This window comes from Poecilia reticulata, chromosome 5 (genome assembly GCF_904066995.2).
Source record: "Poecilia reticulata chromosome 5, P_reticulata-male-v2, whole genome shotgun sequence".
Classification (NCBI taxonomy): Eukaryota; Metazoa; Chordata; class Actinopteri; order Cyprinodontiformes; family Poeciliidae; genus Poecilia; species Poecilia reticulata.
Genome location: NC_088834.1, coordinates 10350907 through 10362053, shown reverse-complemented (window position 1 = coordinate 10362053; position 11147 = coordinate 10350907). Strand labels below are relative to the sequence as shown.

The window sequence follows — 11147 nt, the reverse complement described above, 5'->3', positions numbered from 1 at the left end:
TCTCATATATCCCTTTTTTATTTACCCAATTTTCTTTTATCTATTTTTCATTCAACATTTGTTTGAAAAATCTTTACTTTTCCCATTTTCCAATTCCCCTTATTCATTTAGTATTTCCTTATTTTCTTATTTATCACATTCTATTTCCCCGCAATACTTAGGAAAAAAATAAATGCAAATGAGGAGAGGCACGTCATCAGGCTACAACTTCCCCAATTGGTTGGTTAGCGTCACACCCATACTTTGCTTCAAGAAAGATGGCGACCTACTAACGGGTTATCAATAAGCTGAAGCTCGTTAACTTCATTAGAAAATAGTGTTATTACTCCTGACTTTAGTTCTCGTGTGGCCGCTCAGACAGAACGTGTTTCAGTTGGTGGCTCTCATGGACTCAGAGCTTCACCGTCGGGAGTTTTTATAGTTTGAAAGAAGCGGCCGCTGAAGTTGGCTTACGATTGAATGTTCGGGACACCTTCGTAGCTACCAGCTGTGATCCAACTATAAGGAGCAACTTTACTGTACATCGTAAGTGAACTGCAATATCCAGAGGCAGCTCTACGGAGCATCGAGCTGAAAGAATGAGAGTGGCAAGCCTTGGAGATCTTCATCGGAGGCCATCTTTCAGACATGCACCGCTGCTGTCCGTCCAGGATCCTCCGGTTGCCCAGACGTTACACGGTAAGCTACCGCTGATGTTTGTTTTCCAACTACAGTCATATTTAATCAATAGGGCTCAATTACGATCGCGGGAGGTTTTGAGTTGATCTCGGCAGTAGGTGACAAACTGAACGTCTCCAGGATGTTGAGACCAGCACGTCCTCTGATCCAATACATCTTATTAAGGATAAAATCAACAAAACGTCTTCAAATTAATGGCCCAACAGGTTGATTAAAGACAGTAAAAAGGTAGGAGAGGTTTAGAGTCGATCGCCTTGTTTTACCTTTGTAAACAGACAACCTGAATACAGTGACCTTTAGTGAGGGTACAGAAAGAATGGAGAATGGATAAAAGCTGAATTCAAGCTGAATTCGTGCTACAATCTTTGCCTCTCTTGGTTACATCCCTGAAGTGTGCCTGGACGGACAGCAGCGGTGCATGTCTGAAAGATGGCCTCCGATGAAGATCTCCAAGGCTTGCCACTCTCATTCTTTCAGCTCGATGCTCCGTAGAGCTGCCTCTGGATATTGCAGTTCACTTACGATGTACAGTAAAGTTGCTCCTTATAGTTCAGTGTTTCTTGACCTTTATAGGCCCAGCGCCCCCCTATCCTTTATCCAGGTCCCTCACCGCCCCCCCACCAAAGAATTTGCAGGCTACTTTGCACTGACCATTATTTTATCATTAATATTACTATCACTATTGTAGATGTTTTGTTTCTGTATTTATCATCAAAAATAATTTCGCAGAGAACAAAAAAGCCATGGGAATAGATATTATTTTCACAGGCGTCTATGAAAACAACTTAAAATTGGCAGGCCTAACAGCAGCCAATCAGAGTGGAAACAATATTCTTATTCTTTGCCATTTTCTAGTTGTTAAATATTCCACCAAATGACCAGATAAAAGATGTTCAACATGCCAGTTTAAACTTTGAACTATTTGCAAAGGACTGATCTCTGCAACATTAAAACATGGACAGAACTGTAACTACATTAAACATAACTCTTCTTCTCTTCAATGTTTCTGTGCTGCCTTCAGGGGAATGGGACATCAGAGAATCAACCATAAAATGTCACCCTCATGGCATTTATTGTGCAAACCAGAGCTTTCAGAGGAAAAACAAAAGTTTCAGGTCCTTTTAATGCCATACAAATATGAGACAGAAACATGGATTATATCTTTATATAGACCTGCCTATTGATTTATAGATTAATAGTTTTACTGGACAGAAATTACAAAGAACAAATCTGGTTCTTAATCAAATCCTAATGAGTCAAATTGAAAGTGTCATGGAGACATCAGCCTCATGACGTTAACACTGACATGAAAAATAATATTGAAGAAATAAATATATCAAATCTAATTAAAACATAAAAATAAGTGATACAGACTATAAAGTTAAATAACGTAAGATATATTTATTCTCGGTACTAGATGTGGTCTCAACAAACCCATGGCACTTCATTATTATTTTACCTTTCATGTGGAAATAGTGTCTGTTTATTCTTGCCATACAGTCCTCTGTATTAAGTATTGCTAGAAAGGTCTTGCCATAACAGTTTATTCCTTGTATTTTTAAATTGAATTGATACATGGGTCAGCATATTTAAATATTAGTGGGGACTACTGATGTTAGGGCTATTGGTCGGCAGTCATTCAGGCCTGTCACTGTAGAGATTTTAGGGACAGGGACAATAGTGGTGGTCTTTAAGCGGGAGAGGACAGGTGACAGTAACAGTGAGGTGTTGAAGATGTCTCAGACAGTTGATGTACACATTCCCTCAGAACCTCAGCCTTGGTGATATATTACCAGTTGTACTGTCTCCAATGGCCATCAGCTAAGCACAGCTGCATTCAGCCTTAAAGTTTGTTTTCATTCAAAATTCAGCAGTTTTCTAGTTGTTCTGCTGAGGTAGTGACATCAATTTGTGACATCACGTGAATTGATGTCACAAAGAGAATTGATGTCACTCTTATGGAGCAAGCTGCACCATCATAACCATTGCAAAAGTCAAGAGAAGGAGAAGGATTGTCAACAATTTCTAGCTAACGGACCAACAATGAGTGAGAGCAGTAAGCCATCGTCTTACTTAGCTAGAGAGACAAAGAAACTCGAAGGCATCTTGAAAGAATTCAGCAAGTTGTCTATTGAGGGAAAGACTTTGACTAAATTCAATGAAGAGCTCAAGATTAAAAAGGAAAAGGCTGCATATGAAAACGACAAGCTGCTTAAAGAGAAAGAAGAAGAATTTAAAAAACTACTCAAAGTAAACAAAATTTTAAATGAGGACAATACCACCCTGGAGCAGAGAAACACTGCCCTGGAGAAGGAAATCACTGCTCTGGAGCAGAGAAACACCGCTCTGGAGCAGAGAAATACCGCTCTGGAGCAGACAAACACCGCCCAGGAGCAAACAGACAACACTCTGGAGGAGATAAATGCCACCCAGGAGCAGATAAACCACACCCTGGAGCAGAAAAACAACACCCAGGAACAGAAAAACACCACCCTGGAGCAGAAAAAGACCACTCTGGGGCATAAAAACAGCAACATGATGCTTAGAAACATCAACCTGGAGCAGAGTATCGCCAAAGTGCAGGAGAAATACAAGACCCTGGAGAAGGAAAAGATCACCCTGGAGCAGAGAAACACCGCCCTGGAGCAGACAAACATCGCCCAGGAGCAGATAGGCAATGCTCTGGGGGAGGTAAACGCCAACCTGGTCCAGACAAACGACGCTCTAGAGCAGAGACTCTCCAAAGTGGAGCAGAAATACATGACCATGGAGCAGAGAAACACCACCCTGGGGCCGAGAAATGTCAACCTGGGGCAGAGTAACGCCGTACTGGGGCAGAGAAACGCCGTCCTGGAGAAGAGATGCACTGGCCTGAAGCAGAGAAATGCCGTTCTGGAGCAGAGAAATGCCCCCCTGGAGCAGAGAAACACCATCCTGGAGCAGATAAACGCTGCCCTGGAGAAGGAAAAGACCGAACTGGAGCAGAATTACACAGAACTGGAGGAGGATTACAAAGATCTGCTGGAGAAAACCAATGAGCTGCTAGAGAAACACAGCATTCTCAGACAGAAAAACAACATCTTGGAGGAGGAAAACGATGCCCTGAAGGTCAATCGCATCGTCCTCCAGCAGGAAAGCCTCGCCTTGCAGCAGCAGAACACTGCCTTGGAGCAGCAAAACACTGCATTGGAGCATATAATGACTGAACTGCAGCTTGAAATGGAACACCTGAACAATAGGCTGAGGGACATAGAGGAGCAGCAGAACCAGCTTCCATCTGAAGAAGAAACCCACGAAGACATCCAGTCGGTTACAGACCAGCCACAGGAGCAGCCATCTGTATTCAGACGAGTGGTCAGGGGCTTCACTAATACACTTGTGAAAATGTATAAAGCAGGCACACTGAGGTATTGGGTTCAACTTTAGTATAAAGAAGTGTCATGAGAGCCCAAGCCTCATGCTTGATTGTCGGTGGCAGAAAAGTTTGAGACAGCAGGACTGCGGTGTCAGCGGAGCTTGACACTTGGGGGCTGATGGTGGAAGAGCTAATCACTTGAAAGATGTTGGAGGGAGAGCTTGAGGCCCGCAGGACTGCGGTGCTATGGGAACTTCACTCCAACGAACTCAGGTCATTGTGATGATTGAATGAATTATGTTTATGTCCACTAGGTGGCAAGCATGCATTTATGTGAATGCATAAATGTAAAGCATAGAACACAGAAGAAGACAGTTACATTTTTTTATATTGAAAAAGCATATGACATGCTTTGGAAGGAGGGCTTATTAATTAAGATGGATAAAATGGGAATAAAAGGGAAAATGTTTAATTGGATTAAGGATTTTTTTTAAAGAATAGAACGATAGAAGTAAGAGTTGGGGTAAATTGTTCAAATATTTATGCTATACAAAATGGAACTTCAGAAGGTGGTGTATGTAGTCTGTAGCTTTTTAATATAATTATTAATGATATTAGTAAAGCATTATATGCAGATGATGGGGCATTATGGGTGAGAGGAGGCAATATTAGTATTTTAAAAAATAGAATGCAATCAGCAATTAATAAGGTTGAAACAGGGTCACATGAATGGGTGTTTCATTTGTCTGTTGAGAAGACACAAGTAATATGTTTTTCAAAGAAAAGGGTTAATCCTACAGTAGATCTTAGGTTATATGGGCAAAATTTAAAGCAGGTAAATATTGTAAGGTATCTAGGTGTAAGGTTTGATGAAAAGCTTTCATTTAAAATGCATACAGAAGATTATTGATAAATGTAAAAAAGGTATTGATATATTGAGATGGGGCTGCACAGTGGCGCAGTTGGTAGAGCTGTTGCCTTGCAGCAAGAAGGTTCTGGGTTCGATTCCCAGCCCCGGTCTTTCTGCATGGAGTTTGCATGTTCTCCCTGTGCATGCGTGGTTTTTCTCCGGGTACTCCGGTTTCCTCCCACAGTCCAAAAACATGACTGTCAGGTTAATTGGCCTCTCCAAATTGTCCCTAGTTGTGAGTGTGTGTGTGTGTGTGCGTGGTTGTGTGTCCTGTGTGTCTCTGTGTTGCCCTGCGACAGACTGGCGACCTGTCCAGGGTGACCCCGCCTCTCTCCCGAAACGTCAGGTGGAGATCGGCACCAGCAATCCTCCTGACCCCACTAAGGGACAAGGGTGTAAAGAAAATGGATGGATGGATATATTTGTCAGGCAATGATTGGGGGCATCAAGTACATCTTTAAAGAGAATGAATGATGTTTTAATTCGCTCTGTGTTGGACTATGGATGTATCGTTTACAAGTCAGCTGCAAATTCATTGTTAGTCGATTTAGATAGAATACAAACTAAAGCGCTCAGAATATGTTGTGGGGCTTTTAGAACATCTCCAATTCCTGCTCTTCAGGTTATTACTGGAGATATGCCACTGGACTTAAGGCGGATGAAAATGTCAGCAAATTATTGGTTAAATTTACATTACTCAACAGGTATTTAGAGAATGTTGGGAGTATGGTCATAACATAAGGAGTTTTGGATGGGATGAAAATATTCATGCACATCATTTGGGGATAAATTATATAGCATGCTGTAAAACTGGAAGTAAATCTAAACTTGCTCCATGGATATTTGAAATGCCAATAGTAAATTTAGAAACCAAAAAAATAGAACAGTCTTGTGGAGGTTTGTATCAAATTATTCAGCAGTATTTAGAAATAATGTATGAAAGTATGACACAAATGTATACAGATGCATTTAAAGAGGAAAATGGTAAAACAGGAGTAGCAGTATATATTCCTAAACAAAAAGTTTTTATAAAAAGAAGAACAGATAATTTATCAATTATCATTTCGACATGTTCTAGACTCAGAAATATATGTGTGTAAACTGCTTAAAGAAGCTGTGTCACTTTGATCTGACTTATTCTTGCTTTGTTGTTTGTGTGTTGGTATTAAAAGCATGACTCAGCAGTTCGGATGAATGCCCCACTCAGAATACATTTCGATGTCCATCTCCTATCCCATCTCCTTTAATCGTCATACCGCTGACTTCTGCACTCAAACCCTCTTATGTTAATGCGATTTCCGGTTTCAGCCGGCATGATCTTAAACTATTTTATATTAGCTTTATTGATCATTGCGTCGTTGCAAATAATTACAGATAACTGTTATCTGCAGGTGAAAAATGCAAGACATACAGATGGTCAGCAAAAAGCGAAGAGTCCGCAGAATAAGAAAGACGAGTAAAGTGGAGGAATCGATAGAAGGTAAGCAGTTTTTATTCTCTTGGGAGAGATTCAAGAAAACTGTCATGATGTCTTTCAGCAGAAAAAAAAACATTCACTCAAACTACTGGAAAGTCAGGAAAACTGGTAAGTTGTACTGATGATCTTGACTGGGTCTGCAGATACACTAAATAGAAACCTGGTGCTTATGTATTCTGAGTTCTACCCTTAAATGTACTGTTTATTAAATTTATCTCTATTTATTTGCGGGTTGACTGACATTTCCAGGTGGTGACAGAGAGGAATGTCTTTCCAACGAGATAAGACTGACAGACAGAGAGACTGATGGGCACCGACTGTACAGTGCTTCAAGTTTTTGTTTTGTCAGGGTGCGGCTGAATGGCAGAATGGTGCCAGTGATCAACAAATATTCTCAGAAAATACCAGGTCTCCAAAATTCTCAACCCCCCCACCGCAAAAAAACAAAAAACCTAAACCTGATGGGGACAATTTGATCTTTATTTTTTGTATCATTCCTCATTTAATTAGCTTAAAGAAAATTGCTTTCATTTGAGAAATGCGACAGTGATTCAGCAAATTTAAAAATCATTTGATAACTTTCATGGTTTGTTTGTGGAAAATCCCTAAAACAATTAGAATTTTTTTAAAACCTTTATTTAATACCCCTATTTTGTTTAAGGTAAAATTATTTGATTTAAGCAAGTCCATACAGATAAATACCTTTTTTTGTCCAAAAAAGAAAATTGTCTGATCCCAGTATTAACAAATGTTCAATACCAAAATTCAAAAGCTGCAGCAGAATTGAAATTCTGGATCATTATTGATGGCAGCTCAGTTGAAGCATCCCTGACTGAATTCACATTTTGTTTATTATTGTCTCTGTAACAAAAAGTGGAGTGGTTTGATCTTATTACCTGGACTCACCAGGAGGCTGAAAAATGAGATCCTTCTTCATACTGACATTTGAACAATGTTTTAAAGTTTGCAGTTTGAGAAGACATTTTATAGTCTGCAGAAAGGGTTATACAAGGATCTATGTTGAAACTATAGTTGTTTTATTGGTACATTAATTATCTGACAGTTGTAAAAATCTGGTTGACTGTAAACATTTAAACTGTTCTATACTTTAAGTATAAGTTGTCTATGTTTACATAAATATGACAAATGCAATGATCATGATCTCCTTACTTCCCAGTCGCAAAAGTAACATAATCTTCATTAATTTACACTAAAAACCATCTGGCAACATGTAAAAAAACACACAATTGTTTACAAAAAAAAAAAAACATCTAAAAATGTGAAAAGTTAAACCACAGCCAAAAAAAAAAAAGAAATTTGCTGGAAAACAAAACCAAGTATTTACACTGAAAACATGTCAAAGGGGTTATTTCTCTCTAAACCGAGGAACAGACTGCCCTCTCAGTACTGGCTCCGGTTTAGAGTTTGCTTGACAGAAAAGTGTTGGCATTTGTCTGAGTAAAACTACTGGCTGGCAGCCAGTTTGTTCCTTCATTTAGTCTAACTTCTACTTCCTCACATTTACATAAAACCTTATCAAACCACCAGTCAAGCCCATTTCCCACAATTTATGCATATTAGTTAGATTTAAGGAAATTGTTGAAGACCTGATTGTAAAAGAATCGGATGAAATGTGACAGGAATGATGGAAGTCAGAAATGTCGAACTGAAAAAAACTGGATTAACCCGTACACACCGGATGAAATGATGTCAATTTAATCTGCAGTTTCACATGACATCATTATGATCTAAGCCAAACCTGGAAGCAACATTAACACCACAATTATGCAAAGTGACCTGTGGGTGCAGAGTTATTCACCGTCTGCGGTCATCGTTTACAGATGTGCCCTCTGATCATGAGAAATGGTCAAATCTTTTTGCGCACTCCAAGCTGAAATAAGCTGTGAGGTATTACAGCCATATTTAGGAAAGTATGATCTCACACAAGCAGCAGCAGCAGCACATCTTTTACTCCTCACCCACTTGGTGAGCTCTGTCACCAGTTTTAGTCATTTTTAACCTCATTCCTCCTGGTCAGAATGTTTAGTTTGCAGTCTACATATCTAGTCTTCATAAAACAAGGCTGATTATCTTCATCACCTTCCTAAAGCCCAAACACACACAGATTGCATGGATGATTATAGAGCAATTAAAAGGACAGAAATGTCAGATACTTGATGCTGCTTAGTGGATTGCAAGGGAGTATAACAAATATTGAACTGTTAGATCATAGGACCACAATTATTGAAATCAAAAACAAATTTTGTTCAAAATACAGTGCAAAAAGTTCTGAATGTTAGTTTCCTAAATTTTGTAGCAATAAGCAGTTGATAAAAAGAAGTCTACATAATTCCTAAAGAACACCTCTTAGCTCCTAAGAAGATTTGCTTTGAGCACAATAGGGGTTCACCTTTTAAAATAAGATGGGATGTTTATTTACTCAGCAGCTGAAGGGAAGTTAAAGAAGAGGCTCATGGGACGACGAGCCTCGGGAGACATGTTGACAGCAAATGATAAATCTGGATGAACCCTCTGGAGGAAACGAGGGTGAAGAAAGAAAGGTTCCCCGAGAGGTTGGTGGTCTGAGATGGAGGGAAGATGAGCTGATAACTAAAAGTCTGCATTGGCATTCACATATGCATTTGAACCGCACCAGAGTTCACTTCAACCCAACTGAGACCCAGGTTTTTAGGAGAACTAGAGTTTGCTGTTTTTGCATCAGTTTTATTTCTTTTTCAAACCTCCCCAAATGAACCAAACATTTTTTAGATAATCAAATTAAGAGTTTGATTAGAGAAGACTAAACTGCTTAGCTTGAATTATGATCAGTATAATTAGAAATTTGTTTACCTTGATTGATGTCCTTCTCTGTGACAGGAACAATTTGCATTAATTATTCAATTAATTTAATCAACAAATTACCTTTTTAAGTGTTTTATTGTATCTATTTTAAATAATCATTTGGGGGGAAAAAATGCATATGTGTTATTTTAAAAGCCACGTTCTACACGACTACATTAATGTTGAAAAACCAATTTCATTCAGTAAATGTTTTAAAGTTTGTTTTTTTAAATATTAACTATTGCTTCGTGAAGGTGTGAAACCCTAATATTACAAACAGGCAAACATTAAGATAATATTTAATCAATCAAATGGCAGAGAAAATGAATGCATCAGTCAGCACCATGTTTTATATGCAGACTGTTTATATTCAGAAGCGTAACACGATCTTCAGGAATATGCCACAGTTTTTTTCTAAAACACATTCTCTGGAAACAAAAGCCTTTTTCCCCTCATTTTCACTGGAAAGAAAATCTGATTGTGTTTCTGTTTGTGTGTAGAAATGGAAGATAAATTCTCCCTCTGGAAAATGAATTAGTTCGCAGAGTGTGTCTTGGTGAGAAATGGGTCTGTCATAAAATAAAGACATGAGGATGGTGATAATAAAGCAAAGTGATCGCAGAATCGTGGTTGCATGCAACAAATGCAACAGCAGCAAACATTGAGATTTAAAAAAAATACCTCTGGTTATTTCCAAGAGGCAGAGTTGTAAGGTTACAACTATTTTTTATTTTTCTGCTTCGTTTATACTTTTTTTCTTAGCCTACAATTTATATTTGGACCTGTGTTTGTTATCTTTCACCAAAACATACTGATATTTCAGTAGCTGTACAAACACCTACCTATGTCCTAGCTGTCTGCTGCTGAATTAATGGCATTCAGACAGAGTGTAGGCACTTGAAGACAAGTCCTGCTCCTGCTGGGATCTTATCAGTGACCGTGATGGGGGGTAATCAGAAGATGTAATACATCAGACGGTTGACTGACCAGTCAAAATGGAAAGAGCCTCTCTGACTTGGCCACAAAGTCATAACACTGTGAAGAGCAACCATGTCCTTGAAGTGAAGAATTAGGCAAACGTGGAAAAAAAAATTCAACTACACCATCTAGTAAAGATGGATTTGGTTATCTGTGTGGTCCCTCTGATTCTTTTATTGTGCAGACAAGATTGGTTTCTACATGTGGTCGTCGTCTCCTGAAAAATGTTTTTTAGGCTTTTACCAGCACCAAAAATAACATTTATGTGAAAAAAACAAAGAATAAAACTAACAAAAAACAGTTATGCATCTTTTGATATACAGCCAAGTTTATGTTAGCTTGCATGAGGTTATTGTTCTGTACATTTTAGATTCTTATTCAAGTTGGACAATAAAAGTGTATGTGTTAATTCAAAATATTTTTTTCTTTACTCGGTAAGCCAACAACAAAACAGAAGTGTTATTGTCATCCTCCTAGACTCTGAACTTTGGGATTTAATTGGTGTGAGCTTATTTGGCCTCTTTTGGTGGTAACTTTTTATGTTGGGGACAAAAAAGCATTGCAAAAAATTACAAATGTTTAAATTTGAGGACTGCATGTTCTAATAAAAAAAATTATCAAGTGATGTAAATTTTAAACTTGTGAAATAATAAATTTTTAGGTTTCTGCTAAAAAAGAAAAAAAAACATCTTTTAATATATTTGTGATATGCTGGAAGATTGGAGAGGAGGGAGATCCAGGAGAAGTATATTTTGGTACAGTGGAAGGAACATTTTATGGTCTAATCATAAGATTTTTTTTTTATTTTATTGCTCCCTTTTTGTCCTGTCTGTCCAACATGATGTGTGCTACTGCATTTTTTAGTCATATCACCCTTGTGAAAGATATATTTTATCTGGTTAAATATT

General features: G+C 38.4%; 1 protein-coding gene across 1 annotated transcript; it reads left to right on the top strand.

The window, feature by feature from the left end:
* The first annotated feature begins 2721 nt into the window (after positions 1-2721).
* Positions 2722-10907, top strand: LOC145551582 (uncharacterized). Its single transcript, XM_081606708.1, has 2 exons — positions 2722-4306; positions 6335-10907. Exon 1 carries the CDS (start codon positions 2722-2724, stop codon positions 4102-4104), a length of 1383 nt encoding a protein of 460 aa, XP_081462834.1. The 3' UTR covers positions 4105-4306; positions 6335-10907.
* The last annotated feature ends 240 nt before the right edge of the window (positions 10908-11147 follow it).